The sequence below is a fragment of the Leucoraja erinacea genome, chromosome 3 (genome assembly GCF_028641065.1).
Source record: "Leucoraja erinacea ecotype New England chromosome 3, Leri_hhj_1, whole genome shotgun sequence".
Taxonomy (NCBI): Eukaryota; Metazoa; Chordata; class Chondrichthyes; order Rajiformes; family Rajidae; genus Leucoraja; species Leucoraja erinaceus.
The window spans coordinates 79339201-79363963 of NC_073379.1; the positions used below are offsets into that span (position 1 = coordinate 79339201).

The 24763-nt window shown below is 40.5% G+C and overlaps 1 protein-coding gene across 5 annotated transcripts in view; it reads left to right on the forward strand.

The window, feature by feature from the left end:
- Nucleotides 1-24763, forward strand: part of LOC129695762 (protein prune homolog 2-like) — a 335597-nt gene that overhangs the window by 59308 nt on the left and 251526 nt on the right. For all 5 annotated transcript variants that reach the window (XM_055633039.1, XM_055633041.1, XM_055633044.1 and 2 more), the window contains exons 2-6: nucleotides 6818-6922; nucleotides 7837-8039; nucleotides 13220-13404; nucleotides 15143-15301; nucleotides 21977-22071. In XM_055633039.1, the coding sequence (XP_055489014.1) occupies nucleotides 6818-6922; nucleotides 7837-8039; nucleotides 13220-13404; nucleotides 15143-15301; nucleotides 21977-22071 (747 nt within the window). The remainder of the gene's footprint in view (nucleotides 1-6817; nucleotides 6923-7836; nucleotides 8040-13219; nucleotides 13405-15142; nucleotides 15302-21976; nucleotides 22072-24763) is intronic.

Genomic DNA, 24763 nt, shown 5'->3' on the forward strand with positions numbered 1-24763 from the left:
GACGTCTGTCAGCTGCGCAGCACAGGCCCTGAGCACGCGCCCGGGGATGCCGTCAGGGCCAGCAGCCTTATGTGCATTAGTCCTACTCAGTGCCACGTACACGTCGTAGGGGGTGAGTGTGAGGGGTTGGTGATCGGCAGGTAGCACAGCCTTGATGGCTGTCTCTAGATTGTCCCTGTCGAAGCGGCCATAGAAGTGATTAAGCTCCTCAAGGAAGGAGGCGTCGCTGGATGTGGAGGTGATGTTGGTGGGTCTGTAGTCCGTGATGGCCTGGATGCCTTGCCACATGCGTCGGGGGTCGGAGTTGTTGTAGAAGTGCTCCTCAATCCTGAGCTTATGGCAGTGCTTGGCCTTCCTGATGCCCCTCTTCAGGTTAGCCCTGGATGAACTGTAGGCTCGAGCATCGCCTGACCTGAAAGCGGTGTCCCGTGCTTTCAGCAGTAGCCTGACCTCGCTGTTCATCCATGGCTTCTGATTCGGGTATATGGTCACCTGTTTGAGGGAGGTGACACTATTGATGGTGGAGTTTATAAAATCCAGAACTGAGGATGTGTAGGAATCAATGTCCGTGTGGGAGTCGAGGGTGGCCTGGGCTGCAAACGCCTTCCAGTCAGTGTTTCCAAAACACTGCTGAAGTGTGAAGTCCGCTTCCTCTGACCAGACTTTAACTATCCTCACAGTTGGTTTAACCCGTCTGATGAGTGGGGAGTACTTAGGGAGCAGGAACAATGAGACGTGATCAGACTGACCAAGGTGGGGGAGGGGGATGGCTTTGTAAGCTTCAGCCATGTTGGTGTAGACTTTGTCCAGTGTCTTGTCTACTCTAGTGGGGAAGGATACATGTTGGTGGAATTTGGGGAGTACAGTCTTCAGGTTAGAGTGATTGAAGTCACCCGCAACAATGAAGGCTGCCTCAGGGTTGTGAGTCTGTTGTTTGCTAATGGCAGTATGCAGCTCTTTCATTGCAAGCTTGGCATTAGCATCAGGAGGGATATAGGCTGCAGTCACAACAGTGGAGGTGAGCTCTCTGGGCAGATAGAACGGTCTGCATTTAACCAAGAGGAACTCGAGGTTAGCTGAGCAGTGACTCTCGATGATGGTGGAGTCCGTGCACCATGCTTTGTTTACATAAATGCACAGACCCCCCCCCCCCCCCCCCCCTCTGGTCTTACCAGAGTCTGATGTCCTGTCCGCTCGGAGTAAATGACGCCCCGATAGCTGGATGGCGCTGTCAGGAACGTCAGTGTTGAGCCAAGTTTCCGTGAAGATCAGGATGTTGCAGTCCTTGATCCAGTTGTGGGTGGTGATCCTTAGCCGGAGTTCATCCGTTTTGTTTGCCAGTGAGCGCACGTTGGCGAGGAAAAGGCTAGGAATCACTGCCCTGTGTGGGGCTAGCTCTAACCTGGCCTTTAACCCACCTCTGCGTCCCCGGCGGTGTTTTCATACGCGTCGCCGTCTGTTGGTGCTTCTGGTGGGCCGAGCTGGCTTGGTGCGCGCTGGTGTTCTGCTGCTCCGTTGCTCCGCGTCTGCGTTACTCCGCAGGCGGTCTTCAGCCCCGCGGCTCTGCTGATGGTCTCCAGCCCCGGGGCTTACCTGGCGTTCTCCAGCTCCACGGGTCGGGTGACGTTCTCCAGCTCCACGGGTCGGTGGTCTCCAGCTCCACGGGTCGGGTGGCGTTCTCCAGCTCCACGTTTAACGGGAAGTTAGTATGTAATAGTTTCTTAGCTTTAATTAAGACAAACAATTGATTTGTTCTGTACAATGATAAACTTGGAAATTATGCAATGGTTAACTAAAACTCTTGATTTGAAAATGTTTGAAAAAATTTGATCAATTGTGAATATTCCTTATTTGAAATTGCATACCTTAATTGAAAAGGATCACAAAACACATAATGGATGACTAAGCATTGAATCGAGCAAATGTAGAGGGATCAGTGTTCTATAAAAATATATAGTATTTTATTTTTTTTAATCAATTTTCAAGATCAGCATTATGGTCATAGATTCTGAAATGCTAGCAATTAAATTCAATCATATTAGTGGATCTGTAGTCACATATTGTCAGTTTAGCTAAGGAGGGCAGATTCATTATCCTGATGGGAACATCAGTGACCTGGATAGAAGATTAAGATGCATGGGATAAACAGTGACTTGGTCATTTTGATTGATAACTGGCTTACTGACAGAGAAAAGGGTTGTGGTTGAAGCACAACATTCAGGCTAAGGGCTTGTGACCAGTGGAGTTCTGCAGGAATCTTTACTGGAACCACTATTTGTGATTATATATAACTGACTTGAACGTAAATGTAGATGGGTTGGTTAGTAAGTATGCAGATGACATGAAGATGGCCAGGGTAGCAGATTATCAAATAACCATATAACCATATAACCATATAACAATTACAGCACGGAAACAGGCCATCTCGGCCCTACAAGTCCATGCTGAACAAATTTATTTTCCCCTTAGTCCCACCTGCCTGCACTCATACCATAACCCTCTATTCCCTTCTCACCCATATGCCTATCCAATTTATTTTTAAATGATACCAATGAACCTGCCTCCACCACTTCCACTGGAAGCTCATTCCACACCGCTACCACTCTCTGAGTAAAGAAGTTCCCCCTCATAGTTACCCCTAAACTTCTGTCCCTTAATTCTGAAGTCATGTCCTCTTGTTTGAATCTTCCCTATTCTCAAAGGGAAAAGCTTGTCACATCAACTCTGTCTATCCCTCTCATCATTTTAAAAGACCTAAGGAACCGTCTGCGCTCCAGATTAAAGACCTAACTTATTCAACCTATCTCTGTAACTTAGTTGTTGAAACCCAGGCAACATTCCAGTAAATCTCCTCTGTACTCTCTCTATTTTGAAGACATCCTTCCTATAATTGGGCGACCAAAATTGTATAACCATACTCCAGATTTGGTCTCACACCAATGCCTTGTACAATTTGATTACATCCCAGCTTCTATACTCAATGCTCTGATTAATAAAGGCTAGCATACCAAAAGCTTTCTTTACCAAATATGAGTTGTCAAGGAACTATGACGGTTATACCCAGATCCCTCTGTTCACCTGTATTCTTCAATTCCCTACCATTTACCATGTACGTCCTATTTTGATTTGTCCTGCCAAGTGTAGCACCTCACATTTATCAGTTTCTTTCAGCCCATTTTTCCAAATGGCCTAAATCACTCTGTAGACTTTGGAAATCCATTATCCACAACACCCCCTATTTGGTATCATCTGATACTATACTAATCCAATTTACCACACTTCATCCAGATCATTGTAGACAAACAACAAAGGACCCAACACAGATCCCTGAGGCACCCCACTAGTCACCTGCCTCCAACCCGATAAACAGCCATCCACCATTACCCTCTGGCTTCTCCCATTCAGCCACTGTTGAATCCATCTTGCTATTCCTGCATTTATACCCAACAGTTGAACCTTCTTAACCAACCTTCCATGAGGAACCTTGTCAAAGGCCTTACTAAAGTCATTATAGACAACATCCACTGCTTTACCCTCGTCAATTTCCCTAGTAACTCGTCAATTTTCCTTAGGAAAAATGATATAGATCAGCTTTAGAAATGGGCAGAAAAATGACAGATTGGGTTTTATCAAAGCAAGTGTTAGGTGTTGCATTTTGGGAGGTCAAATGCAAGGGAAAAATATGCAATTGATAAGGTCTTAAGATCATAAGGAATAAGAGTAGATTAGACCATTCAGCCCATCAAGTCTACTCCGCCATTCAATCATAGCAATTCATAGATGGTGGATCCCTTCGATGCTTCAATATGATCATGGCTGCTCTCCAAACTCCGTATCCCGTACCTGCCTTCTCTCCATACCCTCTGATCCCCTTAGCCACAAGGGCCACATCTAACTCCCTCTTAAATATAGCCAATGAAATGGCCTCAACTACCCTCTGTGGCAGAGAGTTCCAGAGATTCACCACTCTCTGTGTGAAAAAAGTTCTTCTCATCTCGGTTTTAAAGGATTTTCCCTTTATCCTTAAGCTGTGACCCCTTGTCCTGAAACTCCCTAACATCGGGAACAATACTAATTAAGAATCTATCTATCTCTGTCTTAAAAATATCCACTGATGGCCTCCAGAACCTTCTGTGGCAAATAATGTTTCACCATCTTCTGACTAAATACATTTCTCCTCATCTCCTTCCTATAAAGAACGTCCTTTAATTCTGAGGCTATGAGGTCTGAGACTCTCCCACTAGTGGAAACATCTTCTCCACATCCACTCTATCCAAGCATTTCACTTTTCTGCCTGGTTTTTAATGGCATGATTCCCTAACAGCATTGATGTACAAGGGGATCTTGAGGTCCAAGAACTCCCTGAAACTGGCAACACAAGTGGATAGTCTGATAAAGAAAGCATTTGATCTGCTTACCTTCAATGGTTGGTGCATTAAGATGAGAGTCAGGCAGTCATAATACAGCTTTATCGGACTTTGGTTCAGCTGCATTTGGAGTATTAGCTGCAGTTTTGGTCGCCCCATTACAGAAAAGATGTGGAGGCTTTGCAAAGGAGGTCCACTTGAATAATGCCTGTGTTTGGGGTTATTAGCTACATGGCTAAGTTGGACAGACTTGAATTGTTTCCTCTGAAATACTGGAGGTTTGCTTGGAGACCTGATCGAAATATATAAAATTATGGGAAGCATTGACAGGGTAAACACTTTGAACCTGTTTCTCAGGATGGAAAAAATATAATACTAGAGGGCATAGCTTTAAGGTGAGAGAAACAAAGCTTAAAGAAGATGTGCAGGGCAAGTTTTTGTTTTAAAAAGCTGAGGGTGTTTAGTGCCTGGAACGTTAGTGCCAGAGGTAGATACTATAATAGCATCTAAGGGACTGTTAGGTGGGTACGTTGATCTGCAGGGAATGTAGATTATGTGCAGGCAAATATCTTATTGACATTATACTTATTGACATTGACATATACATATTATTGACATTGACAAATATCTTATTGACAGACATTGCAGACCAAAGGATCTGTTCTTGTGCTGTACTGTTCTATGTTTTATTATTAATTACTTTATTTTAAACATTCTTGATTGGTAACAATGGTTAATAATTGGTAATTCTACAGCTCGCTTGTTGAGATTGGAGCTCAGGATTATTAGTTTTACTGGCTAAGGGAAGTACAGGACAAGAAGGGAATTAATTAAGGACAAGTCTACTGTTTGTGAAACCATGTGTAGGAGGTCCTTCCATTCTCCATAAGTATTACTTTGACTCTTGCAGGTGAGAAACCAGCCCCCTGTGTCTTGTGAGGGGAGCAAGGAATAGCTAACTCCAGGTGAAGTGTGTTGTTGAAAGAACAAAGCCTGTATATTCTGCAAGGGGAGGTTGAGTCTCCATTTATCCAGAATAATGGGTATGGGTTTATTTTAGGATGGAACATTTCTGGGATCAGAATAATTGAGTTTAGAGGAGAAGCACTGCGTGTGATCATGGAAAATTGACTTGTGGCCTGACTGAAATTAGGACGAATGCTCGCTGAGGAATCCCGAGTCTGGGAATCAGACACATTATCTCTAAAACAGAGAATGATCGCTTTGTGCCTTGAGGGTTTGTATTCTGTATGTGTCATGAGAGTTTGTGCTTCGTTTCAGTAATTTTGTTTATGGATGTTTGTGCTGAATTCTATTGTGTACTGCGTGTTTTTTCAACTGTATCGCTGCATGGCAAATTCACTTCACTGTGCCTTTGTTGGTGCATGTGTCGAATAAATTTGTATTGTATCATAATCATCATGACCCAGATCTCCAGATTACTATTTTGGTAACTTAATCCCTGTACCTCACCATACGCCTCCAATAGGAGTTGGCTAAAAGCTTTGGGGAAGCAAAATCTCAAGAAATCAATTGACTGAAGAATAGTTTCAGCAGTAGATGGTATTGCAGAGGGGGATTAGGCAATGTTAGTGATGGATATAACCCCATCTTGATGGTGTATTCCTGGTACATAGAGTACTGCAGAGATTTTTTTGAGAGTCCTGAGTGTTATCAGCATACTAGTTGTATTTGATGTTTTGTTCTGACTTGTATTGCTGTGGGTAGGAGGTAGTTTAGAAATAGGAGGTGGTGTGAGAACATTGAGATGCTGCAGAGATATAACAATGTGGGCCATAAGGGGGAAATCCTTTAAAACCGAGATGAGAAGAACTTTTTTTTCACACAGAGAGTGGTGAATCTCTGGAACTCTCTGCCACAGAGGGTAGTTGAGGCCAGTTCATTGGCTATATGTAAGGGGGAGTTAGATGTTGGCCCTTGTGGCTAAGGGGATCAGGGGGTATGGAGAGAAGGCAGGTACGGGATACTGAGTTGGATGATCAGCCATGATCATATTGAATGGCGGTGCAGGCTCGAAGGGCCGAATGGCCTACTCCTGCACCTAATTTCTATGTTTCTATATATCCACATGTTACATTTTTATCAGTTTATCTGTGACAAGCCGGAATCTGCGCAGTTACATCATATTGGAAAGTATCTAATTCAGCAAAACATAGATTTTCCCTTGTTGATAAATGTGGTTATCAATTAAGTATAAAATCATTTATTCTTTGGATTATTTAGATAACTGAATAATAAACTGTCTACATTTATTTGTTTTTTCCATCCTTTATTCATATTCTATGCAATTGATAAATATTTATTTGATCTCGTCAAATATATTGATTAATCAATTATTCAATGGTTGTCTATTAGGCACATTGCATTTCCTGTGTAAATATAAACACTGGACTTGTTCATATCCTGTTAATTTGTTAATATCTTTTCAGATTAAAAGAAATGAGCTACCTCGTGTTCACGCTGTACTTGGAGATAGAGACTGTGGTCTGGACTCTGCTGTTTCAGCTTTAGTCTATGCTTACTTCCTTTACAAGGTACTTGAATAATGGAAGGGCTTTAAGTGCATGTTTTTTGTAAAACAAGCCAGTGAAACAGAAGTCTGTATCTACTCACTGATAAGAATATCTCTGACATATGTAGTCCTGCATTAGTCCAGGGCAAACTAAGTAACAAATTACTACATATCTGTCACTCTGCTCTCTATCAACCAAATGGTGAATCCCGAATGCATTGAGAATCTACAGCATTACTTTGGGAACTCTGCAAACTTATGCCATTTAGACTAGGCATAGGAAGAAAAAGCCAAGCAGTTAATTACTTTTTACGTTTTATTTCAATTTAATATTAAATCATTGATTTATTAAATTATCAGGTTAATAACTGATAGTTTGCTAAATAGCTCAAAAGGCAGAGATAGAATAATCAAGAAAGTGAATTCAGCATCTGTTTCTAAGTTTTGTCGATGCCAAAGAACTTTGCATTAGCTGTCACGGCCTGTCAGACGCTGATACCATTTGTTTCTTCTGTACCTGGAGTTCAAGTGTAAAAGCCAGTGTGCATTTTATCATTTATTATCCATTAATTACGTGGCGGGTGCTGCCACTTTTGGCCAAATTCCGACGTACATTTATAAGTGGGAAGCTATGTGGCCAAAGTACCAGCTGATAGCATCTACAACATTTTCAGACACCGTATTGACAAAGTATTAGTTGATTCACAGTTGTGGAATTACAGTACGTCAAAACAGTAGATATTGAAATGAATTGATTGACAGTACATTCAGCATTTTTTTTTTGTCTTACTGCATGGGAGAGTTTTAATTTACATGTAGACATTTTTAGTATATAAATATTTGATGGATTTCATGAAATAAATTTGAGATTTAATGTGTGATGGTATATTGTAATTCATTTTAGAAATAAAATGCCAACTACATTTTTCTCTTCAGACCCATCCAAAAGATCATCTTTATGTTCCAGTGCTGAATGTACAAAGATCAGAATTTCCCCTTCGCAGTGAAGTTGTTTTCATTTTACAACAGCTGAATATCTCTGAATCTTCCTTAATATTCAGAGATGATATTGACCTCCACATGTTGAACACGGAAGGGAAACTAGCTTTAACACTTGTTGATCATAATCGGCTGACAAGGTACAGTGATCCAAGTTTTAGTTTCTAAGTACTGTTTGAAATGTGTTTAATTTTAGAAATAATAAAAGTTAACAATTTGGCATTCTTTTAATCGTTTTCTCCAACTTGGTGGAAATATTAACAGAAACAGTAAGGTCTGGATTTTTAATGAAGCCCAAGGATTAAAAATAGAAGTACATTTGGGAAATGAATATTAGTATACAGTAAGGTCATAGTAGTACAGGTGCACAACCTTTTATCCGAAAGCCTTGGGACCAGACACTTCTCGGATTTCGGAATTTTTCGGATTTCGGAATGGAAGATTTTTAGCGTAGATTAGGTAGGTAGCGCGGGCGGCTTGAAAAGTCTGGAGCTGCCTCCTCCCCGGAGAATCATTGTAAATCATTGCTTAAATGTTAGTCAGTTAGTTTGGAGGGATTTTGTGTGGGGGGGGGTGGGGGGGGGTGAAGGGGGAAACTTTAATTCTTAGTCCCCTACCTGGTTGGAGAGGCGGGGAGCGGGCAATGCCTTACCGGGTCGCCGTGCAGTAAGCTCTGGAGCGCTGTGGCCGCCGACTCCCAACATCGCGGAGCTGGGGCTGCAGGCGTCCAGCCGCGGGCGGTGCCGGTTGGAGCTCCGACCCCAGCAACTCGAACCCTGGCTGCGTGGCGCTCCAAATCCAGCGCCGCCCGCGACCGGACGCCCGGAGCCCCAGCTCCGCGATGTTGGGAGTCGGCGGCCACAGTGCTGGGATGCCAGCGGGGAGCGGGCAATGCCTTTCCGGGTCACCGTGCGGTAAGCTCTGGAGCGCAGTGGCCGCCGACTCCCAACATCGCGGAGCTGGGGCTGCGGGCGGCGCTGGATTTGGAGCGCCGCGCAGCCAGGGGTAGAGTTGCCGGGGTCGGAGCTACAACCGGCGCAGCCCGCAGCCGGACGCCCGCAACCCCAGCTCCGCGATGTTGGGAGTCGGCGGCCACAGCACTCCGGAGCTTACTGCACGCCGTATCTCTATATATCTTTCCTATCCATGTACCTGTCCAAGTGTCTTCTAAATGTTGTTATTGTATGTGCCTCAATTACTTCCTCTAGTTGCTTGTTCCATTTACCTTCCACCCACTATGTGAAGAAAATTGCCTGTCAAGTTCCTATTAAATCTTTCCCCTCTCACCTTAAACTATGCCCTCTAATTCTTCATTACCCTATCTTGGGAAAAAGACTGATCATTCATGTGTCGGAAGGAGCTGCAGATGCTAATTTACACATGAAGAAATTAACAGCTGGTTTTGATGATAATTCCTGTTTAACAAAGGCGCAATGATATGGAGCAATCTCATTTGAATATCATACACAGTAAACTTGAGATGGTCAAAACGCAATGTTGAATAACACCCAGTGTCCATCTGAGGAGAATAATAAAGAGAGTATATGTCAGGCCACCTTATTGATTGTGAATAAAATGATAAGCAGGCATTTTGATAGGGTGTCAGGTTGCTCTTTTGTAGGCGCGGATATGTATTGGAAATATCTCAAATCTTCATTGTAATAGAACAAAATAACACTGAGCACCATACGACATAGAATATGTGAATTAATGAGCGTAGAAATGTCTTTTGGTTGGAGACAGATGGGCCCATTTGCAATGATAGTTCTAGAGTAAAAATATGCACCATTCATCATTAGTTTATGTTAGATTGTTTGTATAGAGCTTGCGTGTTCTCTTAAAATGACAATGTCCATAGATGTAACATTTGTCTCGCACATTCTGTTGGCTCTTTGGTGCAGGAGATAGGGCTCTAAACCAGCAAAAGGAAACATTATTCCAATGTTTACATTACTGTTTATAACTTGAATGTCTTAAGGGGCCGTCCCACTTGGGCGACCTAATTGGCGAGTTTAGAAGAGTTTGAAAAAATGACATGTTGAAGACCTCCTTCGACCATGTTGAAGACCTCCTTCGACCTCCTTCAGCTATGTTCAAGACCAGCTTCGACTAGCTACGACTAACTTCAGGAAAATTGTGAAGACGATCTCCTTCGACCTCCCTTCGACTATAATGAAGACTATCTACGACTACCTTAGACCTTCGACAACCCTCGATTACCCACGACTAACATGCCGACCTACTACGACTTAGCTTACGAGTAAAAAAAAGATCGATTTTTCCCATGGCGACCTTTTTTTATTCGCAGGCATTTTTTAACATATTGAAAAAAACACCGCGACTTAGCCAAGGCCTCGAGTACACGGAGACCACTCTCAAGCGTGAAGGAGAGTTACGAAGACCTCCTACGACCTCGTGTCGACCATGCTGCGCGTGTGAGTCGAGGGCAAACTCGTCAGAACTTGCGGATTAAGTCGCCCAAGTGGGACAGGCCCTTTAGTTTCTGTTTATTTGAAGTGTTAATAGCTATGCCAGTTGTAAATTGAATTTAAGTTTGAACTTGATCAGTTTGTTACATGACAAAACCCTTTATGCGTCTCGTCGTCTGGTGGTTGCAGAGTTCAAATATTAGTGATCTCTGGATAGGTATGTTACAACACTTACCTTCAGCGGCGCTGCAGTTCTGTCACTGGCCGTGTGCGCGACTTTGGCGCCTTTGAGGGGTGGGGCGGGATTAAAATGCTGTTTCCTCCTGCCTGTCCGAGATATATTTTTTCGGGCTACTACCTAATGCTGAATAATCGTTCAGACTGCCGTTCTCGGAATTTTTTTTTTAAACCGCGAAACAATTTAAGGGCTGGAGTAAAATAAAAAACTACTTCTAACACCGTCAACGCCGCCATCGGGATAGATCTCACGTACGGGACAAAACATAAGGTAAGTCATGTATTTTACATATAAACTTGCTTCTTAGGATTACTTTAATCAAAATTTCATCGTCGAAAATGTGATTATGTAAATATACGAAATGGCCGTGTTTTTCCTACAGATGTGGGGTTTAAGTTCACCGCAACCGCAACGTTCCAAACGATCGCGTTCCACAAAATCTCACTCGCAAGATGATTAAAATGGCCATTAATTTACGGGAATTAAACACTAAATCCCTTCATTTGGCCTATAAATTCATGACAATGAGATTTAGAAATCATTTTATATTGTGAATTCTTGTGTGAATGTTATTTGGACACTTAGGCTATTTAAAAATGTTAACCTTTTCTTAAGAAATGGATAGATGTTTAGATCCAGTATTTGAATTTTGTAGTTAGCAACAATTAAATAACTAACTAATTATATGCTTTTATTTCAGGTCATCCAAGTAAGATTGTTTCATATTTGTTTAAGAATGCTTCAATCTGTAATAACTGAATATTTCATTCAGTTCTCTTAATTTGACTGTCCTCGATCACAGTTTTTGAGTTAAGTCAATGGAAAAGCAATAGGAAACAAGATGCTAATTTCAGAGTATGAAAATGGCCATAACGTTTTTAATACTGAAGATATGAAAGTGAATTAGGTGTCAAATTAAACCTCGTTTTATGCTTTATCTGATGGGATAAATTGCAGACTTAATTTTTTAAATCTCAAAATTTTGTAACGTTGCTACTCTAGGACTTGTTTTTAACCTCTTTGGTTTTTGATTGCCATTCTTTCGTTTACTCACTTAATGATAACTGATACTGAGAGAAATTCTGCAGAAATTATAATCAAAAATACAGAAAATAAAAACAAAATGCATATTATGAAACAAAATAACGTAATTTATCTCTAAATTGATGATCTTCCAGTAGGAATGTAACTTCTGGATGTTTGCTATTATGTTGTTTAATTTCCTGAGTATTTCTGTACTTTTGAAGTACTGTCACTGGACAGGAGAGCCCTTCAAAGGGTCATCAACACCGCACAAAAAATCACTGGCTGCCCACTGCCTTCCCTGAAGGACATCTTCAGCTCTTGCTGCCTTGGCAGGGCAGCCAACATCCTGAGGGACCCTTCCCACCCTGGACACAACCTGTTCCACCTGCTGCCCTCTGGCAGCCGGTACAGGTCTTTCAAAACTCGCACAAACAGACTCAGAGACAGCTTCTACCCCATAGCCATACGTGAACTTAACAATGCAAAATAAGAAATAACACTCACATTCAACTGAATGGTTCTATCTCAGCTGCTATTGTTATTTATCTCTAATTTTGTTTTCTTTAATATGTATATATTTTTACCTTTTCTTATATATTTAAAATTGCTCTTGTGAATCGCACCGTGGGATTGACTTTTAAATTTCGTTGTACCATGTGCAATGACAATAAAGAGATTCATTCATTCATTCATTCATTCATTCATAATGATAACATGGAATGTATTTGTTTTCTTTATTCGTATAAAAATTATTGTTTATCATATGTAGCTTGGTAAAGTCTTATGGATCATATTTGTTTAATGACCTGTCATTTTCACAAATATGAGCTTTACACTTAGTAGGAGCATAACTAATTTAATTTTTGTGAAGTTAAAAGACAAATAATTGTGTTAAGAGTTGACAAAGAAACCCACGTTCATTCTAGCTAATAGCTGGAATAAATGAGCTTGCCCAAAATGCTGCACATTTGTATTGGTGTCCAATAATATTTAAATTATATTTATATCCTGACATAGTCGAAAGAAAAACTAATATATTGTTACCAGACAACATTAATTTAATTTTCTTTAGTGATCTAAATTATTACCTGTAACCTAAAGCCAGATAGTGTCAACAAATAATATATCATAAATATTTGAGATGACATAATTTCACGTGCTTTAATATTTGTATTTACTGCTTTAACAAGTCACCTGATTACAGCTATCAAGCAAATTCAGTTGTATTCATGTCTTGTCCGAAGCCTTGTTACACAGAAATGTAATTGGAGAATCCTGTCTGTAGAAAACTGACAACAATTGTGGGTTGCCCTTCCATCTTTTCCATTGCTGACTAGAACCATAATTTTGTGTAAGAAGGGATTGCAGATGCTGGTTTACACTGAAGATAGACACAAAAATGGGAGTAACTCAGCATGACAGGTAGCATCTCTGGAGAGAAGGAATGGGTGACGTTTCGGAACAAGACCTTTCTTCAGACCCATCATTTTGTTGGGTTAGCTCATATGCTCTGAATGGTTAAACATTTGCTATTATCTTAGTGACACACATTAAATAACTAAGTATAAGAATGCGCAGCAGATAATGGGCAACATAAAATTACATCTGGTGTCTTGTTGCCTTTTAGTGATGACAAAGCACTTGATACAGCTGTTGTCAAAATAATTGACCACCAAGAGGAAGAGCGAATACATTCTGATCACTCTGAAATTGTCCTGGAGCCAGTGGGATCCTGCATCACGCTAATAGCTTCAGAGATTCTCCAAGGAGCTCCAGAGCTGTTAAACCAGCAATTAACACATCTTCTCAGAGGTAGGAGTGTTCTTTTTTTGATTAGCAAGGGTTTCTTGCATTTGTATACTTGATCACTTTCACAATTTGAAGGATGAGTGGGTGGAAATTACTTACACTAGAATGAATCAAAGTACTTGTACTATTGACATGCATGTTAAGATATAGCTTTGAATTTGTGATGAGAAATAATGATGACGTTAACTCTGGAGAAGATCTATCATACACTTCTGGCATGTGTGTACATGCAGGTAAATGTCTAAGAGATGGTGACATTGATTCCCTGCTGTCCATTAGAGTGCACTGCTGCGCAGCTTTTACTCACGCAGTTGGCAGAATTAGTGAACTGGAAAGAAAGCGCTATGAACCTTTTTAAAAAAAAGAAACATTCAAAAATGTACCATATAGCAGGAAGTATAACTGAATTTTCGATGACTATCAAAGTCATAATTACTGGTTAACAATATCTCCACCCTAAAGTTTTGTTTTTACTTGTTTCTTCTTGACGAATTATATTAAAATCTGGATGAAATGATTATACTGCAGTACGTGGAACAACAATATTTAATCTATTTTTGGTATAAACCAGCATCTGCAGTTCCTAGTTATTACATTATGATATTCAATTTAACATTCATTACGTACCACAAATGACACAATGGCAATTCAAACGTAACATGATTGTATATAAAGTGGCATGGTAATTGTAATGAGTTAAGTCAGCACACGTTCAGATACAACAGAGTATTTGTTAGGACTACATACATTAGGCAAGGATCTGCAGTCATCACATGTCCGAGCTGCTATTCATTTCTAACTAGCGTAAGCAGGCTCTTGATAATATGAAGTACATAGTAGGCAGAGTCACTACTCACAAACACTATAATTGGCTAGTATGAAATAGCCAACCTACATCTTTCCTTCTAGAAACAAATGCAGCATCGGTAGCTAAGCAATATAGGAGGGATATTAATAATACATAAGCAGAATTACACAATCGCCATATTTAACGGGTGGCCTGCAAACCCTTCCGGTCCGAGCGCGGTACGAGTCCGCCCCACCTCCTTTCAATGGAGATGAAACCGGGGAGGGAACTGGGGAAATGACCGGCGGCCCGACAAGCAGGGAGGGTGACGAGATTGTTGAGCTAGGCATCATGTGCCACGGGGAGACCGCAGTGGGAACAATAGGCGGTAGTGGGGACGCGGGACAGACTGTGGGAGGGTATACGAAACGCGAGACATCAGGATACGGAGTCGCAGGACGCTGCTCCTTCCCCGGAAGGATATGTTGACGTTTGCGTCTGTAGATGGCTCCGTCCGCTTCAACAAGATAAGAGCGTAACTCTTTGGCAGAGCCGTAGATGTGTCCCAGGTGTGCATAGCCTTTGTTTGTCTGGAGATGGACCACTTGTCCACGAACGAGAGGTTTAAGTCTTGCTTAAGGCTTAAGGGTTGCTGGACTTGTCAAAGAAGCGTTTCTGCCTGTCACGTTTGGATTGTAGTTGCTTCTGAACCGTAGTCGGGGAACAAACTTGTGGCTGCAGAATGTTTATGTATGATGCCACACTTTTTGTACCCAGTATTGTAAAAACACACACATGCATTGTTGAGTTTAAATCTCTTAAATTTTCACTTTTTATTTGATATTCAGTTTTGTTTGAATTGGACAGCAAATGAAACAATTTTTAAATGATATGCAAACTATCAGTTCTAAAAGATGTGCTTCTTTTTTGATTGTAACATTATTTATTTGTCAGGTTTAATTACATTAGACTGCATGAACATGACTTTTGAAGTTGGAAGAGTGACTCTAAAAGATAAAGAAATAATTGCTGCTCTGGAACAGAGGTTTCCTGATCAACCTGCGTGCCAAGAGATCTTTGATGCTTTGCAACAAGTAAAGCTTGACGTTTCCGGTAATTTTTATTTTTCTTTAGTTGGTTTAATTCTGCTTAGCCAGAAAAGTATGGACTCCAATTGACTACTGTAGTTAATAAGGGTAAAATGTTGTTTTCAGGCAAAAGTTAGATTTTGAATATGCTCTCAAACCAAGAGCATTACATGAGCCAATGACTATAGTGGTCACTAAGTAGAGACCATTGCTAATTCCTATTAAGAGATTGTCATGTATTTTCATATATTTCCTTACAACAGGAGACCATTCTGTCCGCTCAATATACCCATGAGAACATTATGGTGCCCTGAAATGGGGGCATAAACATTGCTGTAATTTCTACATGGTCAAACCAAAATGTATAAATATGGCCTTTATTAAAATCTGAAAATGTGCACTTTAACCACGTGATTTTTTTTCTATTACAAATCTCAAATTGTGGCGTACAGAGTCAAATAAATAAATGATGGGTCTTGTCCCAAACATTATGGAGGTTACTATATCACATTAAATGTTTACATATAAAAATAGTACAGGAATATAAATGCAAGACTTTATGGGTAGATTCTATGTGTGTAATCTATAAATCATTATTAAGGGAATGCTTTGAGCATAGGGAGCAAAAATCTACATTCACTTCTGGAATCTGCCAACAGCTGCAAATTAGGCTGTTGTATGCTTGCATCTCCCTCTGGAGTTCCATGCATAGCCTGATAAAAGTCGAGTCCCAACTCTAAACAGGACAATGGATATAGGAATGAAAAGGGCTAAGGATAACTTACTATCCTGCTTTATGATTTTAGCAAAGCACCAGTACGCTGCCTATTGTTAGTGAGGCTTACTTAATGTTTCTGGACAGAATGTGCAGCATGTGGTCCAGAGTCTTCAAAGGGAATTAATCAAATGTAAACTGTACTAAGGCCAACTTAAGTTAGTAAGGCCAACTTAACTTGAGTGTGGGTTAGTACTTTGGAGACAGAGCACACTTGAAATGTTGGGAAGGAAATTGCTTGAAGTTAAATTAGAGTAAGTTATATGAGACGGTTAGTGACAGATTTTTCAGGCTTAAGTGAATAAGCATGGTTGATATGCTTCTACTATCTAAATAACTAGGTTGCTGTGGTGCACTCTGTAGCCTGCATAAACTGCTTTACAAATGGTGAGTACTGCTGATGAATGTGATGTAATTGATGTTTTAAAAAATAAAATCTAGAGGGCAGTTCCTCTCGATCTTATTCATTTCTATTGACTGGGAAGTCTGAAAAAACTAGGCTCAATAATGACCAACCCCACTCACCCACTCCACGCCCTGAAGGTGATCAAGTGCAGCATCTTCAGTCAGAGACTGATTGCACCAATGTGCAAAGCGGAGAGACATAGGAAGTCTTGTATACCAGCTGCTATAAGGTTTTATAATGCACAAAAATTTTAACTTACTATGTATTGAAGATATCTGTTGAAATGTGTGGTGTTATGTCTGTCTTGAAGCTGTTGTGGCACTGTAATTTCCTGTAAAGGATTATTAAAGGTTATTCTATTCTATGACAGCATGAAGGATAAAACCAGTACCTTCAAGAATGAAGATAAACAATTTTCAAAACAAATTCGGCATGAAAATAGAATGTCTTGGATATCTTCAGTCGGTCAGACTGCATGTGTGAATAGGAAAACAGAATATGATCTAATATTTCAGCAGTGATCTTTCTTTGGAAACATGGAAAATATTTTTGCAAATCATAATTATTATTTTAAAATTCAAAATTGATAGATTTTCATTCTATTATCAAGGGTCATGAGGTAAAGATGGTTGCATAGAGCGACTTCACATTTCAGCCAACATCTCTCTGGTAGAATCTGTTCCAGGAGGTCCATATACCAGCATTATTTCTGCATTGTTTCCTCTATTCCCATGTAAGGTGCTGGTGATGAGGGTGGTCTGGTGGATAGGAAAAGGAATGGAGCACGGGGTATGGAAATGGTTGGGAAAGGGTGAAGAATATAGTTGTGTGTGTGTGTATACACCAATTAAACAAATGGTGGATGGGGTTAAACTTAAATATATTACTCTTAAGGCTTTCTGGTATTTTTGCAAGTTCATGACATAACACCTTTAAATTGCATGAAAGCTTTGAGGGGTTTGGAGCACTCATAACATCTATATATTACTAAATCTCTGTTCTTGACCACTTTTGGCCTTCTGTGCTGCGATTTCTGAGAGAACGCCGCCACCTACGGCCGTCATTTTTGGCCACCTCGCTCAGAGCCCCCCTCCGCCACATGTGTGCCGAGGATTTTTCCCGTCAATGAAAAATGACAGATCTTAATGTTTTTACAAAATTCCCCATTCTCTCTGCTGCCCCTGCTGGAGGGAGGGGGAGGGACTATAAAACCAGGAAGTGGTGTGCCTCAATCAGTCTCTGCAAGTGGTGTGCCTCAATCACAGCTCTGAATAACACTGAACAAATGTCTCCACAGCTGTGAGTACCCATAATGTGGTTTGAAAATGAAAATATGGTTAGTTTGAGGGAAAAAAGCACTGCCTGCAAATGGTTGTTTGGGTTGAAGTAAAAAGGCACCCTCTCTCTCTCTCTCTCTCTCTCTCTCCCCCCACCTCTCTCTCCCTCCCCTTTCTCTCTCCCCTCCTCTCCCCATCACCCCCCCCTCTCCCCCCCCCCCCCCCCCCCCCTCTCCCCCCATCTCTCCCCCCCCCCCCCCCCCCCCCCCCCCCCTCCTCTCCCCCCCCCCCTCTCCCCCCCCCCCCTCCCCCCCCTCCTCTCCCCCCCCCCTCCTCTCCCCCCCCTCCTCTCCCCCCCCCTCCTCTCCCCCCCCCCCCCTCTCCCCTCCTCTCACCCCCCTCCTCTCCCCCCCCCCTCTCCCCCTCCCCTAAACCCCTCTCCTCTCTCCCCCCCCCCTCTCCTCTCTCCCCCCCCCTCTCCTCTCCTCCCTTCCCCCCCCACTCTCTCCCCCCTCTCCTCCCCCCTCCCTCTCTCTCTCCCCTCTTTTTCTCCCTCTCCCTTCCATCCCCCTCCCCCACCGTCCCTCCCCTAAACCCCCCTCCCCTACACACACCCCTACTCCCCCTCCCCCTCTCCTCCCCCCCACTCTCAGCACACCCTCTCTCTCTCCCCCTCCCCCCCCCCCCTCTCTCTCCCCCCCTCCCCTCTCTCTCTCCCCTCCCTCCCCTAAAAACCCCTCCCCTCCCCTCCACACCCCCTACCCTCTTCCCTCCACCCTCCCCCCTCCTCCCTCCCCCTCGCGCTCTCACCCTCTCTCCTCTCCTCCCCTCCTCCCCCACCTTTCCCCCCCCTCACCCACCCTCTCTCTTCGCCTCCTCTCCACCCCCATCCCTATTGCCCCTCTGTGTGTGTGTGTCTCTCTCTCTCTCTCTCTGTCTCTGCCCCTTCTCTCTGCCCTCACTCTCTAACACCCCCCCCCCCCTCTCTAGATGTGACTGCGTTGGGGGCTATGCGTCAGTAGATAGGGTGGTTATGGGGTAAAAGGAGCAAATTAATAATATTAATATATCAAGGGGGGTAATTAGCGTGAGTGCTGGGGGGAGGGGGGAGGTAGTTAGTGTGTGTGACGCTGCATGTCGCCTCTTCCCTCCCTCCCCCCCCCCCCCTTGGGGGAACAGACCCAACGGGTCTGCACTTGGTCTAGTATTCTATATAATCTCATAATCTATTTAAGGGGGAAAACCAATCCAGTTTTACCTGACCAAAACCAAACAAATGCTCAAAAAAAATTGTTTTCTTTTATTCTGCTATCTTTTATTCCGTTCCTTGATGGTTTGGTAACAACTTTCCATTTTATTTCATGATATTTGAGGGGCATCTTGAGGACTGATTTGCCATGTTAAAGTTTATTAAATATTAGTACGAGATGTTATTGCAGTTGTTAAGCCAATTTGGTCGTGAGGCAGAAAAGAACCATTTCGTCCATCACCTCCCTTTTCTGGTTATTCTGGAAGCACAAATAAAAGACATAACACATACTAATGAAAAGCAATGTAACCTTGGCACTCATCAGATGTAGCAATTTGTGACAAACTGCTCTGCGTCTCTTCCTTCTCAGTCCTCAACACTTGCCTACGTTGTTCAGGCATACTGTCTTGCATGTGATCCATTGAAAATGGTAATTGTATTTCCATCATTTGCACGGGGATGCGACCAATTATGTCTTGCACAAGGATTAACTTAATGGGATAAGATCAGACCAAAATTGATTTTGCAGTAATCCATTGCATACAGCCTAAATACATCCACTCATCATTTTTTGAGACCCTTGGTCATATGATTCCAAGTATGATAAAGTTATGAAAAGTTGTTATATTTGGGAAAATATGATTGTGTTTTGACTAATCTTTGTAAGAGCTAGACTGTTAATCTTGCTCAGTGCTTTTTATGGACAAGAAGGTGCTGGTACACATCAATTAAAAACTAAACTATTTATTACCACTTTTTCCATCAATCCTCATTGTTGTATTTTGAGACCAATCAACTTATACTTTAATAACTAAATATATAAAATCAAATTAAATTTCTAAAAATGTGAAATATACTTGGAGTATACATTTGGAGTATTGTATGCAGTCTGGTTGCCCCATTACAGGAATGTTGTGTAGGCTTTGGAGACGGTGCAGAGGAGGTTTACCAGAATGCTGTCTGGATCAGAGGGTTTCAGCTGCAGGGAGAGGTTGGATAGACTTGGATTGTTTTCTCCAGAACATCGGGAGGTTGAGGGGAGACTTGATAGAGGTTTATAAAATTATGAGGGGCATGGATGGGACATTCGGACAGCATATTTTTACTAGGGTGGAAATGTCCAAGACTAAAGGGCAAAGCTATAAGGTGAGAGGGAGCAAGTTTTTTTTCCCCCATTGAGATATGGAAGCCTGGAACGCATTGCCAAGGTCGTGATGGAGGCAGATACTATAGTCATGTTTTGGAGGGTCTGTTCCTGTGTTGTACTGCCTGCATCCTGTGTCAGCATGTACGGTCACCAAGAAGTGTTGGTCCTGCTTATCACTCAATTCATCTGACCATTCGTTTTGAAGTATGCATTCAGTCATCTTTTTATATGCAGCCCTATCAGCTGAAAAAAATGTTCTTCTCTACTAGTTACTAAATGTAAGTCTTGAATGTGCAGGCTTAGAAAGAGGAAATACGAAATAGACTTTTGTTGCTAGTTTTTAATGAATAGGATGCATTTGCAGGCATAATTGTTTAAATTTAAATACACTGAGTTGTTAAAAATATATGTATTATTGTAGTACCTTATTGCAGATTTAAAATGTTTGATAGCAGAAAGGTTCAGCACCTTGGTGAAAAGAGAATCATAGAGATTAATGAAAACAAGTGCTCAGAATTTGCTGCACATGGCCCAACTTTGTCATCTGCCTGAATTTACCAATGGACATGGAGAGCCAACTTCACTTATGTACAGTGGAAAGGCAGTCTTGAACCATGGAAAAATGGCCCTCAAAACTCCCCTTGCACCTTACCAACTGGCAGAGCCCCATCCTGAACTTGGCCAGCCAACAATATTAAAAATGTTACGAAGGAAATAAATAATATACATTTTTAAATTACTTAACTTCATAATAATGTTAACAAGAATACTTTAAAATAATTTCAAGTAATAAAATGTTTAAACAAAACACAAACTAAATAACAGATTCTATACTTCCCTCATAATTCCACAATCCCAATTGAAATCAATTGAGTCGGTATGTCCTTCAGATCAAACTGGCAGATGGTCTAAGGGCTGATTTTTCCAGCATCACTTTTGGGAATGGTGCTGGATTGGAATTTACTCACTGGATCCCGCGGGACATACAGCAATGGAACATCTTGAAACATATGCTCGAAATAATGGCAAGTAAATATGGAAAAGACAAAAAATGCTGGAGTAACTCAGCGGGACAGGCAGCATCTCTGGAGAGAAGGAACGGATAACGTTTTGGGTCGAGACCCTTCTTCAGGAGTCTGTAGAATGTTCTTTTTTTTTAACTCAACATTTATTGACATAACAAAATACACATACAAACATAACAGAGAAAAACAAAAAAGAAAATAGCAAAATACAAATGACCTAACTTATATTGGCATTGCATCGCATCACATCAAATCATCTTTACATTCTATCATAAAAGCATGTAGAATGTTCTTGACCTGAAACGTCACCCATTCCTTCTCTCCAGAGATGCTGCCTGTCCCGCTGAGTTACTCCAGCATTTTGTGTGTATCTTCGTTGTAAACCAGATCTGCAGTTCCTTCCTACACAAGTCAATTTGGGAATTGTGGATTTGAGTGTGGATGCATCAATGAATGGTAGATGCTGGAAATCTGAATTAAATACTGAAAATGCTGGAAATGGTCAGCAAAACGGGCAGCATTTTCTGTTTTTATTTCATGACCAGAGTGCTGCCACTTGTTCCATTTGTGAAAAGTTCTGCTGGCATTTACTCAAAAGATCCAAAATTTCATTTGCTTGTTTGGCAGTATTTACTGTTCCAAATAGATATTGTGCAACAGACAACTTTGCTAATTCTACTTTAAATAATAATTTGAGTTAAGGCTTTGAAACAATTTAAATGCTTGCCACTGTGAAATCTATCGCCAAAAGCAAATATATGATTACTTATAAGCTGTGTTAGGAAAATATTGAAACATTTTTGCTTCTGTCTTTGATTCAGGTTTATGTACTGAACAGATTTTATTGAAAGATCTTAAAGAACTGCTGGAAGGAGATACAAAGCTAGCTATTAGCACTGTGTACATGACCCTTGAGGTAAGTGTATTTCTGGGAAAACTAGATGCAATTCCGCATAGCAATGCACAGGGTGGTCCATTCCATCACATAGCTGTTTACATTCGATATTACAAACAACACTCATAGCACTGTTTGAGTGATGTTACCGCTTCTTTACGAACATAAATGCTTAATTGTGGACTGATTTGCATAATGCATATTAATAACATTCTTAATGAAATGTGATTTATCATGTTTTAGAACATCACAAATGAAATATCACATTCTTCATTCTGAAAGATGTGTCATTGTGCTATGGCTCATAGGGATTCCTTAATATAGAACTGAACTGGGTGTTTTTTCAGTTCTCTGATCAATGAATGACTTTGCTGTTAGGACAAAATGTATTTAAAGTTTGGATAATAACCATGAGAATTATGGATTTAACAAAAGAATCTTCCATGTACTTCGTGAAATATCATGGGTCAATCATGCATAGTTCAGTGGAAACACAATCTTTGCTCAATGTAACTGTGTATTTTTGTCTTTTTATTCTGTAGTTCATTTACTGCAGCAATTTAAATACAATGTCATTTGGAAAACACCAATTCATTCAAATACATTTTATCTGCAATATGTTCTTTGTTTTAGCCAGTACGCTTCCTTTTGTTAATTAGATGTGAATTGTTGTTTTATTGAAGATTTAGAAGATTACAAGGGTTGGATGTTCTGAATTTTAGGAATGTCATTTAGATAATGGCAACATATCACAAAAGAAATTTCTCAACCATTTTGTAATCCAAAAAGCTTTGAATAACTCTAGATTAAGAACAGGATGTCATTCTCACTCAATGCTCATGTAATGGAGTTTTTTTAAACCTTTTTGGAAGGATAAGAACGACAGGCAAATTAACAGAAAATGAAATTCTAGAAACTATCGAACACAAAATGAATGTAACCATCTAACCTTTCAGCATTTTTACAGTTTGACTATGGTAGAAATAATCGAAATAATAACTTCCCTTGTTATTCACAATATCAAACACTTTGAAGTAATGTTCAATTATATCGGTAATTTGGTCTTTTTGTATTCCACTCTTCTATCTACCACATAATCAAGTCATCTTGACTGTACTTACATAAAGTTCAAAAATCTGATCTCCATTTCTCCTTCCCAATGACTACTGTTCTAGTTCCATAAATTATTTGTTTTATTCTGTAGATTCCAAATAGCTCTGTGCATCTTTTTCAGTTCCAGATTTTATAAAATAATCCTGCTGCAACTGATTTGTACATTGTACAAAATAACAGTCGATTCCTCTGATTTAGCCACTGTTTTATAGAAACTAGCATTTTATTTTGCCAATTTGATATCTCTTAAGTAATTCTTGGTGTTGGATTTCTTACTATTTTTTTCTGTATATCTCCATTGTAATTCATTTGCTTATTTGACATATGTTCTTTCTACTTAATTGAATGGCTACTTTTGCAATATGCCTGCTAACAAATCCACAGGTTTTTAGCCCTCCTGTAACTTGTAACTGCTTTTGAGCATATTTGAAATCTTTTTTATCATTATTTATATATTTCAAGGCGAAAAAGCAATTTATATCCAATGCTAATTTATTTTTGAAATCATTGATCAGTTCAATATGGAATCTATAAGACACACTTTTCTATATATCCTTCCATCATTTTATGTGCCATTTTTATAGCTCAGTCACAATTCATTTTATCACCATGTGCTGTTTTTTTTAAATCATATTTGTTCATTTTGTTCCCTACTGGATCTCTATTGAAAAGTATGATCAAATGTCTTTCCAAAACTCAAGTAACAAGCCCACTGTGTTACTCTTGTCATTTCATATTATGATACAGTACCAAAGGAAAGATGTTCTGCCCTTTATGCCCTGTTTACATTCTTCTTCACCGCATCAAAGATGATTAAAACAATGTGACCATCTATTTATGAGTGAATACTGTATGTTGTTAATAATTTGGAGGACCTTGACCAATAAAGAACATGAATATAAGGCAAGAATATTAGCAAGAACAATACATGAAATATTATTGTTTATTTGCAGGAAACCAAATGCACTAAAATGTTGCACTAATTGCAAAGAAACACTAGCAAAGATTCTTTGAACATGTGAGACATGGTTATGCAAACTGTATTGCATTTTCTTGATGGTGAATCAAATATATTAGTGGAACATAGTTTTGCTTGCATTTTCACAGCTGTTAAGTTTAAAGTACAACTGGATACTTTTCTATAAGTATTACAAAATAAGTCTACAATCAAATGACAAGCAACTTTCTTCATAAATAAATAGCTGACAGAAATGGATAGTTGGAATAAATGGACCTGATGGGATAATAGAGCAGTACATTGTTGGCTCTAGTGCCTCAACTTTATTAATTATTTGGATGGAAGGACCAAGAGTACTGTAATCACATTTGTGGTGATTAAAGATAGCTGTGTTAGCAAGTTTTGAGGAGGACACAGAGCTTGCAAAGACATATGATTGGATTAATGAGTGGACAGCTGGAGTGCAATATAGGAAGATGTTAGGTTATTCACTTAGTTTTAGTTTTAGTTTTGGAGGTACAACTTGGTAACAGGCCATTCGGCCCACAGAGACCGTGCCAACTAGCAATCCCCGCACATTAACACTATCCTACACACACGAGGGACAATTTACACTTATACCAAGCCAATTAACCTACAAAC